Here is a 20,686-nt window from a genome sequence, read left to right as displayed (position 1 = left end):
GACTTCGGGAATAGTTCTCCCTAGTCGAAGTCGGATCTTGGCCGCAGCGCCTGCTTGCGCTGGCAGCGCTGCTGCCCAGTGCGTGTAGCCACATGAGTACCGATTCGAGATGTGTGATCTGCGTCGGGCAAGTTGTGCAATGACACTTGAAGTACGTGTGATCCGCGAATTACGCCTTTTGGCCTCGCCGTTGACTACGGCCACGTACCGCTGCTCATCAATGCGACGGTGCACTCTGTGCGGCCCCGTATAGGGTGGCTGCAGCGTTGAGTGGACTGTGTCGACCCTCCTGAAAACGTGCGTGCAAGTCGCCGTGGAAGAAGGGCGTGCGAGGCGGCAGGTGTCTGGGCCTGCCCGCAGCCTGCCGAACAAGGTACGCAGCTCGGCGGCGAAGGCCGGTGCGTTGACGTCTGGGTGGCCAGCTGAAACAAAGAAGTCTCCTGGAACTCGAAGCGTGGTGCCGAAGATGCCTGCAGGTCTTCCTTGTACGTTGTTCTGAGGCCCAGCAGGACGGCTGGGAGGGCCTGCGGCCAAGGTGTTGGTGCGCAGCACACGAGGGCGGCCTTGAGAGTGCGATGCATCCTTTCCACCAGCCCATTGGCCTGCGAGTGGTAGGGTGTTGAGTGCACTCGGTCGGCACCGATGATCTTGGCGAGGGCGGCGAAAAGGCGCGCCTCAAACTGCGGGCCCTGGTCCGTTGTGATGGTGAGCCGCGTCCCGAACGAGCTTATCCAGTACTCGAAAAAGGCTCGCGCAACCGTGTCTGCCTGCTGATCTGGAAGAGGGATGGCGTGCGGCCACCTGGAGAACCTGTCAACAATGGTGAGGTAGTACTGTAGACCCGAGCACGACGGTAGCTTGATAAGGTCGGTGCAGGTGGTCGAAATGCGCATCCGGGGCCGAGAAGTCTCCGAGAGCTACTCGGTTGTGCCGGTGGACCTTGGCGTGTTGGCATGGCTCGCAAGCGCGCGCCCAGCGCGCGATCTGCTTCCGCATGCGTGGTCAGAAGTATTTCTGGGTGATTGTTCGGGTGGTCGAACGGACGCCTGGATGCGAGAGGCCGTGGAGTGGCTTGAAAACAGTTTTCCTCAGCTCCTTGGGGATGTACGGCCGAATGACGTTTCCGTCCACTGCGCAGTACAGGGAGGAGCCCTCGATGTTGAGAGGCCGAAGTTTCCCGTCTCCTGCGCTGAGCAAGTGTGGCAGATCTGCGTCGCTTGCTTGCGGCTGGGCGAGGATGGTGATGTCCAGGCATGATGGCATCTTAATGGCTTCCACAGGACAGAAAAAGCATCTGCAGCGGTGTTGTTGAGGCCTTTGACGTACGCCAAGGTCATCTGGAACTGATACAGGAAATCCAGTTGTCTTGATTGGCGGGGCGATGCTTTCTTCGGAGGCTACTGTGCTGCGAGAGATAGCGGCTTGTGATCCGTCAATAGCGTGAAAGGGCGCCCCTCGAGGATGCTGCGGAAATGCTTTACCGAGGCGAATGCGGCGAGAAGCTCCCTATCGTAGGTGCTGTAACGCCTCTCGGTGTCCGAGAGCTTTCTGGAAAAGAAGCCCAGCGGTCTCCAGATGTCGTCATGGTCGTGCTGCTTCAGGGCTGCACCGATGGCGACGTCGGAGGCGTCGGTGTAGAGCCGTAAACGAGCGTCGTGGCGCAGAAACGTGGTAGTGACGGGATCAGCGAGCGCCTGTTTAGTCTTCTTGAATGCGTCTTGATCTTCGTTTGTCCAGATGAGAGGCGATGGTTTCTTGCGCTGCAGCAGAAGCTTGAGCAGATCGTTGAGGGGTGCAAGGAGGCGTGCAGCTCCAAGGATGCATCGTCTGTAATAGTTTACCAGCCCCAGAAAACGGCGAAGTTGCGATGTATCAGCCGGCTGCCGGAAAGCCTGAATTGCCTCAACATTGCCTGGTGGTGGACTACAGCCATCTTTCGAAATGTGATACCCGAGATAAATTACCTCTTTCTTGGCCAGCGTGCACTTATCTTGGTTGATCTTGATGTGCGCCTTGCGTAGCGTGGCAAAGAGAGACTTGAGGTGCTCGAGGTGTTGTTCTCTGCCCCAGGAAACCACGACTATGTCGTTCAGGTACGCCCGTGCGAAAGGCAGGTCGCGCAGGAGGTGATCCATTGCACGTTGTAAAGATTGAGCAGCGTTGCGAAGTCCCATCGAAGATCTGGTGAATTCGAAAAGGCCAAATAGATTAATGATTACAGTCTTATGAGCGTCTTCAGGTGCGATAGGAACTTGATAAAATGCTTTCTTTAAATCTATAACCGAAAAGGTGTCGCCTTGGAGCTCCAGCAGAAGATCCTCTATAATCAGAAGCGGGTATCTGTCTGGAACGGTACGACTGTTGAGCTGATGGTAGTCGCACGTGATGCGGTACGATCCGTCGGCCTTCTTGACTAGCTGGAGCGGGCTCGCCCAGGAACTATCCGAAAGTCGGACGATGCCCATCTCCAAAAGTGTACGGAATTCGGCGCGCGCCGCTTCGGGACGTTCATCGTGGAGCTGGCGTGGCCGTGCTGCAGCTGGAGGTCCGTTCGTCACTATGTGATGGAAAGCGGAGAGGTCTGGCAATGAGATAGTGGTGCTGCCTGGAGAAGTTAGGTCTTGAAAGTCTCTCAACAGGTCAGCGAATACTCCTTCTGCGACGTCAGCAGAGATGTTGACTGCGACGGAGAATACCTGCGATGGTAGCAGCGTGCCAGTTGAGTGGTGCGAATGGTAAGTGTCGAGGAGCCGTCTGCGCTGGAGGTCGACAGCGAGGCCGAAATGAGCCAGAAAATCTACACCGATGATGGGATTGCTGACGTCTGCAACTATCAATTTCCACTCAAGAGGTCTAGCCAGAGCGAGGTTCAGAGCCATTGTCTGTGTGCCGTATGTGCTAATCGCTGAAGCGTTGGCTACGCTGAGAGTAAGCGGGCCACGAGTTCTCACCTCCTTGAAGAACGTGCGTGGCAACAGGGAAACCGCCGAGCCCGTGTCCACCAGGAATCGGAGCTTTGATGTTCTATCGTCGATGTGCAAGCGGCGCTCTGTAGGTGCGCCAACCTCCTCGGTTTGCAGGGGCGGGGGCGCGTTTAGTTTCCCTGGCCTGGTGCAAAGGAGCAGGGCTGCTTACATTGTGTGGGCTCCTGGCCGAATTTGCGGTGATACCAGCCCCACCCGCTGTTGGACGATGCTGGTGCGGCTGAGGCAGCTGGACGGGCTGGACGAGGGCCTGAGCGCAAGCGGGCGCGACCTCTGCTGTTGTTGTTCTTAGAACCGCATTCTGGCTGAGGTGATGCCGTGCCTGAAGAAGTGCTACTCGAAGGCGGTGTTGATTGGCGAGCTGCGACAGCGTGGACTGTCGGCCTGGTGGGCTAGCTCGTCGAGTGAGGTGGCTGGCAGCACTCGGCACAAACGGCTGGTGTTCGATGGCAGGATGTCCAGCCATTTGACCCTCATGGCCTCATCGGAGATGGAGTTGTTGTCGAGGCGCCTCATGTGGCGGAGCAGCTGCGATGGTGTGCGGTCATCAAGGCACACCTCGTTCAGCACCTGGTGAAGCTGCGTGTCAGCGGAGATGGCCAGGCGCTGCAGCAGTGCGACTCGGAGGGCCCAGTAGCGGTTGGCGGCTGGCGGATGCAAGATAATATCTGACAGCTCCTGGGCGACCTCCTGAGGGAGGCGAGCCACCACCAAGTTGAATTTGTGGCGATCGCTGCGTACTCCGCTGGCCTCGAGCGCTGCATCGACCTGTGCGAGCCACAAAGCTGGATTAGCATTCCAGTATATTGGTAATTCGCAACGCGTGACCTCGGTTGACGGTCGAGGGAACGACAACAGCCCGCCGGCGGGCAAGGGCGGAGGAGGTGGTACACCGCCAGAGTCATTCGCGGCAGCCGGCGTGCTCCGATTTTCTGTGACGATGTTCGGCTGTGTAGGTGTGCGCAGCATCATCTCGCTGTTTTCAGCGTGAGAAAAATTAAGAGCGGAGCGCACGGCGAGGCGCTGAGAAATACGGGAACCCGGTCGCGACACGCCGTGTGCGCAGCGTACCGCCGAAGGATGACGGGTGGCGCCCTGGCGCGGCACGCGTGGCGGTAGCGGAGCCAGCGGAATGCGCGCGATGATCGGCGCACTGGCTCTACGCGGCGCGTAACACTACCTTCAAAAAGGCCGCTCGCGCGGGAGGGCAAAGGGGGTGGAAATGCGAGAAAGCGCGGGAGACAACGCGCGTCGGCAAGATGGCCGACTGCGTAGAGCGCTGCGTCGGCGCCGGCGGCACGCAACAGGTATGGCGCGGCACTTGATAGAAAAAGAGCGACTCAGGGCCGCGAAAGAACTATACCTGTTGCGAAGCGTGTAAAACCTGGTGGTGAGGGTGACGCTGGCCGCCGAGCGCTGCTGATATCGAGGCGAGATTTGCTGGACGCCGCGCTGATGGTGGCCTGCGTTGCTCCGCTGCGATGGTCTGTTGCTCTGCTCCGTTGCAGAGTTCGGCTGCGCTAGCTTGCCACTCCGCGCCGCGTGTCTCTCGGTGGTGCGGGCTGCTCTCGCCGTGCTGACCTCGCTGGCAGGGAGACGACCGACGGGGTCGCTCCGCGCGCACTCCAGCTGTAAAGGGGCTGGAGGTAGACTCCCTGCTGCTGATGGTGCCGTGCGACGAGATGCAGCTGATGCTCGCCTGATGGTGCTACGGTGAAGAGGCGGACGACGGGCCGCACCGCGTGCTCGAGATGAGAGACTCTACACCGGCGGCAAGGCGCATCGGGCTTATCGCGAGCCTCCGCGCACTACAACACTCCTGCTCCCGAGAGCGTCGAAAGAGAAATAAATATGGCCATCGCCACGAGCTGTAGATGGGCTGTGACGGGCCGTGAGTCGATAGCGGTAAAAACTTTCCTTTTCGGCTCCGCGCGGTATGCCGAAAGAGAAAGGAGGGCTGGCCACCGAGAGTGAGAGAGATAGAGCGTTGCGAGAGTAGCGTAGGTTGATGGCGCTGTGCCCGATTCCGAGGCGTTTTCTGTTCGGGGTCACCATTTTGGAAGTTACAATTATTTCTCCTTGAAATTACGCGCTATCGCTGATGGACGGGACACAGGAAAGGCGACGTGAAAGAGTCACTCTGTTTAATACGACTAATACTCTGAAGACTTTATTCCTTAATACTATTATCACAGAATAATGGAGCGTGTGCTCTACTCGGCGGCCGAACCCAGAATGGCGACCGGAGGCGCGCTCCCCGCTCGCCACAGCGTGGCGTCGGCCGGATGGCGTTATGGCGTCGACTTCGGCAGTAACCTCGCTAGTCGAAGTCGGGTCTTGGCCGCAGCGCCTGCTTGCGCTGGCAGCGCTGCTGCCCAGTGCGTGTAGCCACATGAGTACCGATTCGAGATGTGTGATCTGCGTCGGGCAAGTTGTGCAATGACACTTGAAGTACGTGTGATCCGCGAATTACGAACTATTGAGAGCCGCAACACACGATCAATTGATCAGCAACTGCAAATGCTGAAAATTATAACGTACTATCCTGTTCTGATGTGAAAAAACAATTATACATAAAATATTATATAAAATCACCCAGCGTTGCAAACTACTACATAGCAGTAATCATGAATAATGGGTTTTAAGTACTGAAATGTGTATTATTGTAGAAAGCGGGACCAACCTCCCACCACGCCTAAATTTAAAGATTTTATGATAAGAAATGCAATCAAGTTTTTTTTTTAATTTTTAACTGGTGGCGCATAGCCAGAATTTAAATTTTAGTATTAAATCACATGGAATCTATTCTAAAACGAGACAAAAATTTATCAGATTTTATCTAAAATGTTTCTATTTTGAGTTATAAGCCATGTTAGTTATCAGGAAAAGCAAAAATTGAAAAATTTCAATTTTTAATACGGCTAAATCTTTGCTTCGGAAGCAGTTAGAGGTCTGAAATTTTTTTTGTGTTTTTTTTGTATATATATATATATATATATATTTAGGTACCTTGTCAAAAAGTGTCACCTTAGTTTCGCTTATAGGCACAAAAAACGCGGAAAACAATACATGCGTTACAAAAACTATGGTGGGCACTAAGTGTTAAGCATGCTTTTTGACCTCACACTCGGTCTAAAAAAGCCTACTTTACGCTCTCGGTACATAATATCGACGCCTGAGTGGAATAAAACTCGTTCCGAGAAGAGCGCATCTCAAATAAACGCAGATAAAAATTCTGACAAAATTTGGAGTTGAAAAATTTAGAAAATGAAAATAGTTTAATAATGACTGTATGTAGTTTACTGATTATTTGCTTTAGTACCATATGCATTTTTATTCAGAACGATTTTCGTACTCTACAAATACGAAGCATCTCACTAGTGTTAAACGATTATATTAAGAAAAATTAAAAAACTTGACACAATTGCAATATTTTTTGTGATTCTTGTAGAAGTTACCTCTAGCAAGTCGTATAAAAAAAGTAATTGTAGGAAATTTATTATTATTAAGTATTAAGTATGTAAAGAATAACCAGTATACTCCTATTAACCGCATAGCAGTGTCAGCTTAAAAAAAAACTATATCAGTTTTAAATAATATATAAAATTACTGTTGGTCTATTGAGTATTGGTAGACATTTATTCGACTGCCCCTGCGAAGAGTAGCACTGTTCAAAACTCTACGAAAACTATCTCGTTTCGACGCTTACCACGAAGGAAATCATTGAGTAGAACCATCCCCGAAAATAAGCACGATTCAGCAACCATCCACGAAAAATAGCACGACTCGTCGACCCACGACAAAAAAGGGTCTTTTACAGCCGCGCGAAGCCGATGATTCGGCCGAAGGCGTAAATAATAAATAATATTGCTTTTTAAAATTTGAAAACAGCAATGATTGAGCAATAGTTAACATAACATTTTTAATTAAGAAAACAAGATTATTTAAACCGAATTTCAATCTTGAAAATCGGTCAATATTGAACACTTGAACGCGGATTTTTTTTCGGTACCACAGAGTATAAAGCTTTTACCTGCATAAAGTGGTAAGCTGGATATTGGCCGATTTTTAGCGTTCAAATTCTGTAAAATTACAATTGTTTTCTTGATTGCAAATTTGGTATTATTTATCACCTGATCATTGTTGAACTACGCCAAATTTTTAGCAGCAGTATAAATTATTGTTTGCCACTCATAGGTCAGTCATAGTCAGTCTCATAGTCACCATCCCCAAACTAACCTTTTCTTTGGGAGGGGTTATGTCGCCTTCTGCCGTGCCCAGCGGCGAGTAATATATCATATGTGTTTGCGTGATAGTTTTCGTGGAGAATTCTTCAATCGTGATAGTTTTCGTAAAGAAATGCCGAATCGTGTTGGGCTTCGTGGGTGATTCTGAAAAACGTTTTTCTTCTCGAAAGAGGCGAAATGCTTGCTACTCTTCGCAGGGACCGTCGTATTAATTACTCAATATATAAGATGAGTGACAGCTTGGAGTCGACTACAAATTTTTTCAGAATTTCCAACCGCGTTTATTTGGCAGAAAATGCATTATAAATATTTTCAGAGCTGCCACTACAAAATTTGAAAAAACGCTCCCGAGATACACCCTTCTCAAAGCGGGTTCCGAGATGTGCTCTTCTCGGAGCAGGTTTCAAGATGCGCCTTTTTCGGAGCTGGTTCCAAGATACGCCCTTATTCCATCAGGCGTCGATATACTATTACAATCTTTAATTATAATCTTTAATACAATTTTCAATTTTATAGACCAGCAATAATATTTATGCATGGCGACCTTGGCTGGGATCAATTGCAAATTATGATAAGTAAATCAACAACTGCAGATTTGCTTAAGATGTTTTATAAACTAGATGAATTCTTCAGTCAGCAATTTAAAAGTAGTAAACGCGTTTTTAGTTCTCTTCAAACAAGGCAGCAGAAGATAAATAATAGTAGCATAAAGAAAAAACATATGAAGAAACGTGCGAACTTTGAAGGTTTGATCATGAATTCAGAAATATGGAGAGAAATCTTTAATTGCATTAAATTATGCTTTTCATGAATATTTACGAAATAGAGTTTTAAACAAATTACAGACTGAATTTCAAATAATATTTACAAGGCAGAATAGAATTTTTGACACTCTGTGTGCGAAATTCGATTTCTCCTAGCTGCGTAGCATGCGCGAAAGGCCTGGTTTTCACATATGTGCGCAAAATTTTGAATTTCACGCACAGCGTGTGCGAAACACTGAATTTCGCGCACGCTCATCTGCTAAGAACGTAGATTCGCACACTCGTATCAAAAAATAGTATACGATACTCGTGCTCGTAGGTGATCATCATGGCGACAAGGCGACACCGAGACTACTCACACGATATATATATATATATATATATATATATATATATATATATATATATGCATTTTAAACCTTAAAATATAAAAATCTGAATGTTTAAAAATTTCATGTCTACCGATACAAACACTTGTTCGTATCAGTAGTCATGAAATGCACTAGGTTAGAAGTGTCAAATTTGAATGTTAAACCACTTATTAGCCATTATATCATGTTTATTTTCTACATAACTTCTAGTAGAAGGTCAGGCCCATTCTAAAACTTCACAGCTACTTTTTTTACTATAAAAAGGTATCTTTTTACTATATTGAGGTTTTCGAAGTCCGGATCAAATATTTAGATTTTGATATTTTAAGGTTTAAAATGCAAATAAGGTAGCCTTAACATATATATAGGGCTTTAAAAGTATTTTTTTTTAAATTCAGAAAATTTCACAAAAAAAGTATCTGGATAGTTTTAATTAAAAATGCATACCTTATGAGCTACAAATCATTGAAAAGAGGCAAAAATTGCTTAAAACCTCAACTTTGACCAGCTAGAACCCGAACCCGAAATGAAGGAATCGCGCTGAAATTTTTTTAGGGAGTCAGGTATAACATATAGAATATATATGTACAGTTTGGGCAAAATTTAAAATTTTCATCTTTGATTTCACAGAGAACCACCCATATATATATATATATATATATATATATATATATATATATATATATATATATAAGTGTTTTTATATGCAAATTTGACACATAACTTAGTACTTTTCATGTTTATCGAAACCAACAAAGTTACGCAGTTTGCTTTAAGTAGTAGAACAGAAGTTCACAGCTACAGGAACTGAGCTTTGCTAGTAGCAACATAATATGATATAACTTGAATTAAAAAGTTATGAAAATAAATATTCAACTTTTATAAATACGTCTATTATATTGGATTTTTTCTATTGTTGTTGTTGTTGTTTTTTTTTTTTTTTTTAATGTCGAATAATATTTTTTGTGCTGCAGAACAGTAATTAAATTTTACAAACATAGATAACCCGAAAGTTTGAATATTAATGCTAGATTATTGCGTACAACTATAATTTATCAATTGATATTCTTATTTATTGCAACGAACGAGTGTCTTCTGCAATTTTTAAGAATTTTGTAGATACTTTTCTAGTTTCAGCAGCTATCTTCATAACTATTTTGGTAATGATTGGACACAAAAATCCACTGTTTTAGACATAGGCTTAAAAGTTAAATATTTATTTTCATCGCTGTTTGATTCAAATTATATGATAATATGAACTACGAGCTAAATCCAGCTTCGGTAGGTATAAACTACTAACCTCTGTACTGCTCTTCTATTACTTAAAGCTAGCTGCGTAACTTTGTTGGTATCAATAGACATGAAATCGATGGTTGGGAGGAACCAGTTAGTTCAGTTAAGTCTCCGGAAACCAGGTATTCCAAAACCCGCTGCATATCCTTTGGCACGCAACATTATAAATTGCTTTAATATCAAAACTAGCGCAATTTACTTCGCTCCTTACGTCGCTCGGTTAAAATATATATTGCAAACGTGATCAAGTTCAAGGTTTCCTAAAAATATTTTTTCCTAATGTCAATTCCTAATAGGGGTGGAAGTAAAAATTTTAAAAAATAAAGATTTGAAACACGAAAATGATGCATTGATTTATAATGGAAGGTAAAATTTAAAACTGAAAATATTAAAAAACTACGACAGTGAAAAAAATTAATTTTTGATTCTAAATTTAAAACAAAAATACTCTTAACTCTCGTTACTTAACTTATCTTCTATTTTCCAGTATTTCAATTCAAGATTTTCGTTTTAGAAATTGTTTAATTTCAAAATTTCAGTTTTAAAATTTTTGCCTTTCATGCTTTTATTCTTTCTAATTTTAATTTTTCTAAATTTTTACCGCCAAGTTCAATTGATTATTCAATCACTGATTATCATGAAAATAAATACGCTTAAATTTTAGTAAACAAATAGAAAAATATGATGTCTTATTATCTAGTAAGCAACGTGAAGTTATATCATCAAAAAAGTTATCTATGCATATAGTTATTTATCACTGGCGAGAACATTAACGTGATTTTGTTATGTATTGCAATTTTATAGTTTTCTACGTCAATTCCTCACGGTTAATGTAACATTTGTTTAAAAAAGAGGTAAAAAAATGTATGCTGCAAATCACTTAATTCAATTAATTGAATTAAGTGATTTTTACACAACGTGTAAAACGTTCATTCTTTACAAAAACTTATCAAATCTAATCTTATTTCTTTTGATTCATTTCATGCCTACCCTTATTAATTATATTATATTTTTTTATGATGATAAATAATGTAAAAAAATTAGTTGGCAGAAATAATAGTACATTATTTAACAAGGGAGTAAAGTCGATGATTATTCCCGCGGGTGAAAGTTTTCTGTCCGAGCGAAGCGAAGGTTTTATCGACTTTACTCTCATGTTGCATATAGTGTTTTATTTACGACTGAACTGTGTAGCCACTTTATTTCCTGAAAAGTGGGACCCATACTCAGCCACTAGCATTATAAAGGAAATATGCGTTTTTTTATTATTTTCTAAAATTTAAAATTTTCAAAATTATAAAAAAGTTTAAGAAAATTTTTCGGATGTTGCAGGAATAAAGTTAATTTGAGGGAATAAAATACTATTTTGTCCCGCTTTTCAGGGAATAAAGTGGTTATTATAGTTAAGTCGTGAATAAAGTAATGTTTGTAAGACAAGCACGATTTTCGCGTTTTTCTAACCTAATTAGCGGAACTAAAGTAACTTTTATTAGACCGGCGGGCAAAAACGTACATGTACTGATTTCCGTGTTTACACACACACACACACACACACACCGCCCTTGGTACACAATATACACTTTGCTTCTTAATGTAAAAATAACATTTTTTAATTTTTGGAAAAATAAAAAAAAAATAATTTTAAAAACTAAAAATCATTTAAATGTATACATTTTTTATATTTAGTTTGTATTAACAATGGATGTGTAGGTCCCACTTTTTAAGACAACAAAGTTGCTACACAGTCAAGTCGTTAATAAAGCTCTATATGCCACACGGGACTAAAGTCGATCATTTCCTCGGGTGATTACTTCCCTCGCTTCGCTTGATCAGTAAACCCACCTGCGGGCATATTCTATGACTTAAATGCACATAAACTTATAAATAATTCTATGACATAATGCACATAAACTTCGCAGTGATGGCACAAAATAGAATTGCACATCAGAAATTTATGGTTCGCGCATCAAGGCATATAAATAAAAAATATACATAATAAATTTAATAATACTAGAACTTGAACAGCGCGCTTCGCAAGCCCTAACCTAAAAGACGTTTAGTCTTCCTGACTTAGGCGCATGCTCACTCCATAAGCTAATCACAAAACGTCTATCTTGGCTTCACAACATCCGGTCATGACTTTTTTATATAGGGATATGTAAAATAATATTTATAAAAAATTTAGAAAACATTTTTATAATGCAAGTATATCTTGTCAGCAATTTTTATTAAATGTTGTAATAATTGTTTCTATATTATTTTTCTTACCTCTTACGAAAAAAGTGTCTAGCTAAATCTGCAGCCTGGCATACATATTTTCTGCAAAATTTTTTCAAGAACTTCTGCAATTTATTGTGCAGAGCTGGCGTAGATAATTTACCTCTACTAACGCAGACTCAGGTTTCCTATATTAATAGTCTAAAATACATTAGAATTAAAAATTAGATTAAGCTGCAGACTTTTTTTGTAAGGAATATTATGCAAGTAATGATTCTCTCCGTTTATGTACCTTTTTAATTCTTTATTTTATAATCAATCTTTGCAATTATTATATATTTATAGGGACATGGTTGACCAATCAAGCTGCTTTGACAGATGCTCGACACCATCGACACTGGCAGCGAGTCTTAAGTCAAGTTTCAGGTTTACAATTGGGAAGTTTGAGATTTTCTTTACCAACAAATGGTACCGTTCTTGGTGGTACTATGGAGCTTCATGGATCCAATATTAGCTTAGCTTGCTTCCATGGTATTAATTTTAAGAGTAAGAGTTGGGCACTATTTTCATTAAAAGAACCATGTATTAGCTTTGCTACAGAGGCACAAGAAATTCCAAGTGTTGAATGTAAGAAAATATTTTACATGCATTTATGTTTGAGATACTGGCACAATTATATGTATATAATTTCCCGTCAATTAATCAGGGCTGTACTCAAAAATCCTTTCGACGTAAAAATTTCACTTTTTCGTCATTTACTTCTATTCATTAATCGTAAATTTACGATTAATAAACGCCGCATTGTCGATAGTCTACCCCATTTATTAATGCACGGTATTTTTGCATCCTCGAGTAGTACTTACAACCTCCATCGAAAGACACACAGAGCGCACTACCTAGACTTCGTTTTTTCTTTTGCCGAACATCTGGACATCGTCTACGAGAGTTCTGGGTGACGCGCTCATTATCTTTGAGCAGAACTTACACTTGTTCGTATAGAAAACTATGGACTATCAATCCTGCTGGAATATCTGGATGTAAAAAATTAACTACATTGAAATAGGCTTTGTCACTAATTTTCCTCTAAATTCGTGATTGTCAAACCTGTTAATGCGCCGTTAAGGATTTTTTTGAGGTAAGAGACAAACGCTCGAATAGTTGGTTAAAAACACTTTGTATTTGAGTTTAGCAGCTTAAAGTACATTAAAAGAGTATTTTTTCCGGGGTCCCTGTGACTTTTAATAACTTTTTAATATGACGTTATGCAGTATTTTTCAACGGTTTGGACACGTGCAGTTCCGCCAAGGGTCAAAATTTAAAAACGTTCTATTCTTCAATTAGAAGTAGACAAAAATGCTAAATTATGTTTTCCAATAATTAGGTTAAAAAGATTTTTAGGTATAGCCCTGTCTCAGTTGGAACGGAATGCCTCCCCCCCCCCTTCCTCCAACACACACAGATACATATACATTTGTGTGGTCGCGTTAATATTTATATATTTCTATTTTTAGCACCGAATTCGTACGATGTTCATGTAGTACAAACATTAACGATTAGCCTTGGACAACAACAAGAACAACATGCTAGGCATCATTCTATGGCCACTGTTTGTAGATTAAGTCGAAGCGTTCTTTTTCCACCGCAATTTAAATCTTTACAAGAATGGTTTCATTATGCGTTTGCTAATAGTGAAATCGATGGTGAGTCATGTATAGATGGTCATAAATTATAATTTATTACTATAGTAATCTGACACTTTTTATAAACTTCTCTTAATTTAAAAAATCATTTTTTACAGCCATAGATCGATTTCCATGTGTCGAAAGAGAACGTTCTGAAAGTACGTCTGAAAGCAGTAGCTCAATTCGAGGAAGGAATTCATCGACCACTTCCGGAAAGCTACAAGAGCATTCTCATACAAGAGAAGTCATATTTGCGTTGCCGTCATTACAATTGCATTTAAAAACGGAGCATCTACAAACTGCCAAAACACCTGATGTGATAGGTTTGTTTATCCCCTTGATATTATTTTATAATAGTACATTACGACGTAAGTGGCATAAGTAGCCTTTTTCAGCGTGGCGTGTTGAAGACGCGCGTGTGAATGAAGTTTATTCGAACTTACGGGAAATATTACAAAGCGAATTTTTGATAGGACTTTAAAAAATTTTGACCAGAAATTCAGCCCAGCAATATGGTCAATTTTCTACCAGGATATAACACTAATGATAGAATTCATACTATTTATAAATTAAAGTTAAAGTTTAAATCATATATTTTTTTACGTATTTGTATTTATTGAGTGCCTCAAGTAAAATTTTAGTAGCTTTATCTTTGCGTCATTTCATTTTTTTACTAGATAAATCCAACGCATTCTTCTCGCGTTTAGTTTTCTTGAGGTTAGAAGTAAACCGTAAAAATATTTTTATAACACGTGCATCGAAAACGCGCTTTTCGCCTACGAAAAAGTGGAGTTGAAAGTAGAGTTTTTCAAGTCAGTTTTTGTGTGTATATATACATATATACATATATCTGAGGCGAAAGTGTTTTTCCTTAGGAGTGAAAGTAAGTACTTTCGCCCCTAGGGAAAAACATTTTTGCCTCAGATATTTGTATTTTCATGCGTGTGTGTGTGCACGTGACACATACGCATACGTGTATGTGTACTCGTCGGTCCGTGCGGCATCGAACATAATTCAGATTTAGAACCAAATTCTACTATGAGAACTGGACGACTCTGCTTTTTCAGGCAGGCAAAAAAGAGCGTTATGGATGCACTGACTATAAAAAACACAGCACCCAGCAAGGGGCGAATTGGCTTTTTGAAAAAGCCAACTATCGCCCCTAGTTGTGTAATGTACTATTAAACTGGTTAATTGTTTCTTAACCAATTAAATCGCTTTATTAACGGATTCTAAACATTCGGTCATCACTTTCTTCAAGAGAAACAAATAGAATATTTTCTACACCTATTTTACGATGATGAAAATTTGTTTTTATTGATTTTAATGTTGTAAGCATGATCGGTTTCTTATTCGAAATTGATAAAATCATTCTTGACGTTTTCTACGATATGCATATGTATATAAATAAATTTCTTTTTCAAGGTGACAAACCGCTCGTAGAATGCAGTTTTATTACTGAATTTGAGGACCATATATTTGTTACTGTCGATGCGGAGGCTTTCTTCTTTTTGCACGATCTCATAACATCTTATGTTAAGGAAAAAGAACGAGTGGTAATAGTAATTATATATATATATATACACACACATGCAAACATTTTATATATATATATATATATATATATATATATATATATATATATATATATATATAAGTATCGCACTTTTGATAACAAAGGTAAAAAGCTTTGTACTTATACAGTCCAGTCGATTTAGAGTTTAGTGATAAAAAATTGTAATCCAAAAATTGTTTGAGCTTATATGAACACTTTTAGTTTTCCTTTAATAGTTTTTCTATTGAAGGTCAAAAGCTCAAGATGGTTTTTGTTTTATTTAATAAGTTTTATTCCATGTATTGATATTTTTACGATTTTTTCCTTTAGACCTTTCGCTGAAAACCCCTATAACTGTTTGGTCTTTATAATAAATGTTGCTTATAAACTATCCGTTTATTGCATACATGCTTCATTTATTATAATACATTTCATGTTCTTATCTTTTAACTATTTACATTTAACACGTTGCTTCCTGATCTTACATTATATTCTACATTTAATTACTATTTGACTTTTTATATTTATACATTTTCGCTGTTTTGTTATATCTACCAATTTCCACTACGCACCCTCTTTCTCCCCTTTCCCTTTCCTTACCCTTCCTCCATTATCCGGTTCCTCTAGAAACCCTTCAGTGCTTGCTCTTGCCAGATCCTCGAACTCTTTACTGTATTTACTCATTTCCTTCTTTGATTTCCACCTAGAAGTTCTCTTGTTGTTGCTCTTATTTCCCCCTTCTCCCCTACTAGACCTAATTCTTTGATTCGCTATATCAGCTCTTTCTTAATACTTTCCCTAGCTTTCTCGCAGCTCTATATGTGCTCCAGTACCTCCCTCTCCTTCCCGAAGACCCTGCAAGGTACATTTCTAAACCCTTTTTCCTCTGATCTGCCTACACTTCCGCATCTTAGTCTCGCCCATTGTTCTTTCGTCTTTCCCTCCCACCTTTTATCATTCCAATATCCCTCGCACCTTAAAGTTTTTTTCCAATCCTTGTATTCCTTACAGTATTCCGACTTATCTATCTTACTCCATAATCCTTGGATTGCTTCTTCCGCTTCTATTTTCCTTTCTTCTTCTAATTCCCTCCATGTCTCTTCCTTCTTGAATCTTTTTTATTCCTTCCCAGTCCCCTACTTGTTTGAATGCTTTACTTAACTTATTCCCCATACCGTCGGATATCCGTTATCTATATTTCTAATCTCTTCCCTCATACATATTTTCGGCCATCTATCATCATCTATTTTTAAAATTTCTACCAAGTAGTCCCCCACTCTTCTTTTTGATTCTAGTTCTAATCTTCCTCTTCCTGCTTCCATTTTCCAAATTTAGTCTGGCGTATTCCCATTTACCCCTAATCTCATTTTAACGTATCTTCCTTGTGCCCTTACAATATCCTCCCATCTTTTCCATCCCCAAATTTCCGTTCCGTAAATACAACCCGCTTTTGCGATTGCGTCCATAAGATATAATCTCCCCTTCATGTTATTCATATTTGCCGTTTTCCATATTCTCCAAACTGTATTTATCGCTTTCCTGACTTTTTCCGCCATCCTCTTAATGTGAGTCCCATAAGTATTTTTCCAGTTAAACCAGAACCCTAGATACTTATACTTGTTCACTATTTCTAATTATTCTCCTTTGTAATTCTATTTTTCCAAGCCTTTCCTTCTCCCTCCTTTTTTACAAACCATTACTTTCATTTTTTGTGTGTTATCTGCTACCATAACTACATCGTCAGCGAACTTTAAGCAGTATATTTTAATCTCTCCCATTACCGAGACTTCCTCCTTTTTTCCACTACTCTTCTAGGTCCTCAATATAGACGTTAAATAACGCCGGACTCAATGCGCATCCCTGTCTTACCCTCTTAGCCGTTTTAAATCTCTCCGAAATCCCTTCTCCCGTTATTATTTAATTTTCTGTCTTTCTGTAAATTTCTTTAATCGTCCAATAATATTGTCTTCTAGCCATTTCCTTAACCTTCCTGCCAGTATGTTAGTCAAAATTTTGTAACCTACATCTAAAAGCGATACTTCTTTGTAGTTGTTCACTTCTTTCTCTTTCCCACTTTTAAAAATCGATACTATTCTCGCTATTACACACCCTTTTAATATCTTCCCCTTCTCGAATATCCCGTTTACGATCTCCGTTAATTCTCCTATCCAAGTATTTGTAAGGTTTTTTAGAAATTCTGTATACATTCCGTCTTCCCCTGCTGCTTTGTTGTTTTCCATTTTCCCTAAAGCCTTTTCTACGTCGTATCTAATAGATACTATCTACTTATATCATTATTGAGCCCCACTAACCCTTCCTCCTCGACACTCTCTCCGCTTTATCCCTCATATCTTTTCTCCTCTTTTTTCTTTTTAATTACTTCCCTGGAGATTTTTTTCTTTTCTTTTAACTTCCTTTTATCCTCTTTATCATTCGATTTTACACATTTCTTTATTACCTTCCAAACCATTTACTTTTGTTTCAAAATCATGAAGTCGTTTACTTTCTCCCCCATACTCTTTCTCTTTCTTGGCATACCTATTTCCCTGCTGCTTTCCCAGATCGCCTTGTAGAGTTTATCCCATCTATCCTGCTCCCCTCCTTCACCTTCTCCTAACTCCCTTAATATTTCTTTTAATTTTTCCCTGTAACTCTTCTCCCTTTCTGTAATCTATTTTAGCTCTTTGGATACTATGCTCAGTTCCTCTTCCTCGTTGATACTTTCTACTTCCTTGTCCGTCCCTCTTTGAATTTCTTCTTCTAACGGCAGGTGATCTGACTCTATCCTTTCCCTGACTGTCATTTTGTTTACTACGCTTTCCATCTCGTTATCCCTCTCTAGCAACAGATCAAGCAACTCTTCACATATATTCAGTAATTTTCTTCCTTCCGCATTCACTAATTCTGCATTTGTTTGCTTACCGCTTCCTTACTTTTTTCTTCTTTTCTTGGCCTTTCTCTCGCCCTTTTTCATGACTTCATCCTTGACTTCCTTATCGTCACCCATCTCTCCTTATTCTATTTTTCCTTCTTCCTAACCCCCTTTTTTGCTTCCGTCCTTCTTTTGAATCTCTCATCCTCCAAAACTTGCTTTCCTGCTGCTTTTTTACCAGAACTTCTTCCTGAACCCTTCTTCTCAACTTCCTTAACTTCCTTGTAATTATTATCTCTTACTTTTCCTTATTTCCAACTACTTTTACATGGAGCTGTCAAACACACGTGTTCTCACTTTGAGCGTCGACCGCCATTTTTTTTTCATGAAATATTTTATTAAATAATTTGACTAATATAAAATAATTATTTTTTGTATGAATGGCATTGGTCATTTCAAAAAGTTGTATACTTTTAGACCTGGTGTGCTGTTTATTTTATAGAAATATGTCTTTTAGATTTTTGAAGTGATAGATTGTTAATTTTAATTCGAATAATTGAGTTATATTCAATTGGATATCCTTATCTTAAGCTAACTTTTTCTAACACTAACTCCATAATTGATTTTTGTGAACATAAATATTAAATATGCAGTTATTTTAACGATGCTTTCGATATGGTCATCCCATTTCATGTCGAAGTCAAAGTATGTTTCTAAGTATTTATAGTTTTCTATTGTTTTTATTTGTTGAGCTTGTATATGTATGTCTAGTGTATTTGGCATGCTACTACGATAATTGCCAAAGATAATGTATACTGTTTTACTTATATTCAAAGATAACTTTTTGAGAGCTAACTAATTGGCAACTCTATTTAAGTGATTCTTTATTTTGTCCTGTGCAGAAGACCAGCTGACATCGTCTGAGATGATGACAGTGTCATTGGCATAAGACATTATAGATTCTTTTGGCATATCTCACAATAGATCATTGACATACAATATAAGCAACAAAGGACCTAAAATGGTTCCTTGTGGAACTCCCATTGTAATTCTTTTATAGTCACTCATATTATTCTGAATTTTAACTTTTTATCTTTTATCAGAGAGATAGCTTTTTAGTGGATTATTTGCGTTACCCCGTATCTCAAATCTTTTCAATTTTTTCATCAAAATACTGTGATTGACCGTATCAAAAACCTTAGCAAGATCTAGAAAAGCTGCTATAACAGGTTTACTTTTATCTAAGTTTTTATATATTATATTGAGAGATAAGATGTTTAGTGCATCATTTGTCCCTTTGTTTTTTTCAAAATCGTATTGTTGATCTGATATTATGTTGCGTTTGTATGAGAAATCATACAATCTATTGTAGGTAAGTTTTTCAAAAATTTTGACTATGTTTGATATTAGAGAGTTAGGTCTATGATTCGATACATGACCTATCTCTGGCTTTGTAAATTGAGATAATTTCAGCAGTTTTTAATGCCAAAGCCCAGGTCGATCTAATAAAACATAAGTTATAAATATGTTCCCACGAGTTAGCAATATAAGGAGTAGTTATTTTTAATGTTCTTGTATAAGTCCCATCGACACCCTCTAATTTATCTATTAAGTCATTTATGATTTTTTATTTTTCTGAGCTATCAGTTGGTTTGATACAAGTAGACTTTAAATAGAATATTTCGATACAAGTGCGCAAAAGTTGATTCTACGCGAGTGTGAGGTTTATCGCCCAAGCGAAGCGAGAGTGACAATCATACGAGTGTAGAATCAATCTCCGCACGCATGTTGAACATTATTTTTTGATACAGGGGGTGGAAAATGCGCTTGAATGCTCGAGGGACGTACGTAAAAGTGCATTTTACGGACACTTTATCGGAAAAGGTCTTATTGCACTTGAGATTTAGGGAAAAAGTAGATATTTTATGTGTTTTGGCTAAGTTCATTGTTCATCAAGGTTTGTATTTTTTTTTTTTTTTGGAAATTTTTTGATTCCTTATATCTCTAAAACAATGTAGTCAAATGCTTCAAAATTTCATGAGGTGATTTGCCATAAGAAAAGCTATTTGCTGCTAAAATTTTAAACGATTTCGTCAAGCGGTTCTTAAGTAAAGAGCTAAAATGTAAAAACCGATTTTTCTCAAAACTTTTGCTTTCTCTAAACAATATTTTATTTATTGAACCTATAAATTTTGTTGGAGGCAGCTACGTGCTAATGAATTGACAGCGGTTTTTATATTTGTAAGGCGATGTTTAGATCTCTTAGCAATGTGTTTTTTATCAATCTCTTTTTAAATCAATATGATCTTCGTAGATAGTTTCCTCAAAAGATTGAGGTTCAGTATCAGCTGATTCTTGGATTATTTATTTTTTTACGTCTTCTTTTTGTTGTATTTTATTTGTGCAATGATCACTTCTATCGTCTTCTATCATAAAACGGTACAGGCAAGCAAAACAGTACCGGAAGCAGCTATGTCCGTTCAAAAACTGCGTGAGTGGTGTTACTAAAAAAAGTGTTGTTACTACTCTGCTGGTTTTCTTCGTGTATCTCCTTTTTTTCCATTGCTAGGAAGTCTATGGGCGGCATTTCTACTACATCTCCTACTATCTTATCTGATACCGTGCGAGAAGCAGAAGCGACCTTTAATGCATTTCTCCTGTAAACCGTCAACAATATACGATTTGATCGACATGGCATCTG

The 20,686-nt window shown here is 39.8% G+C and overlaps 1 protein-coding gene across 16 annotated transcripts in view; it reads left to right on the top strand.

Moving 5' to 3' along the window:
- LOC100114775 (transmembrane protein KIAA1109) overlaps positions 1–20,686 on the top strand; it is a 504,143-nt gene that overhangs the window by 253,281 nt on the left and 230,176 nt on the right. For 11 of the 16 annotated variants that reach the window (XM_031922441.2, XM_032601469.1, XM_031922437.2 and 8 more), the window contains 5 exons: positions 7,748–7,977; positions 12,222–12,503; positions 13,388–13,576; positions 13,675–13,881; positions 14,984–15,120. The exons of 2 other annotated variants lie outside the window; for them this stretch is intronic. In XM_031922441.2, the coding sequence (XP_031778301.1) occupies positions 7,748–7,977; positions 12,222–12,503; positions 13,388–13,576; positions 13,675–13,881; positions 14,984–15,120 (1,045 nt within the window). The remainder of the gene's footprint in view (positions 1–7,747; positions 7,978–12,221; positions 12,504–13,387; positions 13,577–13,674; positions 13,882–14,983; positions 15,121–20,686) is intronic. 3 more of the 16 variants (XM_031922439.2, XR_004345179.1, XR_004345180.1) reach the window with 3 other exon arrangements.

The sequence above is a fragment of the Nasonia vitripennis genome (assembly GCF_009193385.2).
Source record: "Nasonia vitripennis strain AsymCx chromosome 1 unlocalized genomic scaffold, Nvit_psr_1.1 chr1_random0016, whole genome shotgun sequence".
In the NCBI taxonomy this organism is placed as follows: Eukaryota; Metazoa; Arthropoda; class Insecta; order Hymenoptera; family Pteromalidae; genus Nasonia; species Nasonia vitripennis.
The sequence above is the reverse complement of the archived record's forward strand: the minus strand, read 5'-3'. Positions and strand labels throughout refer to the sequence as shown.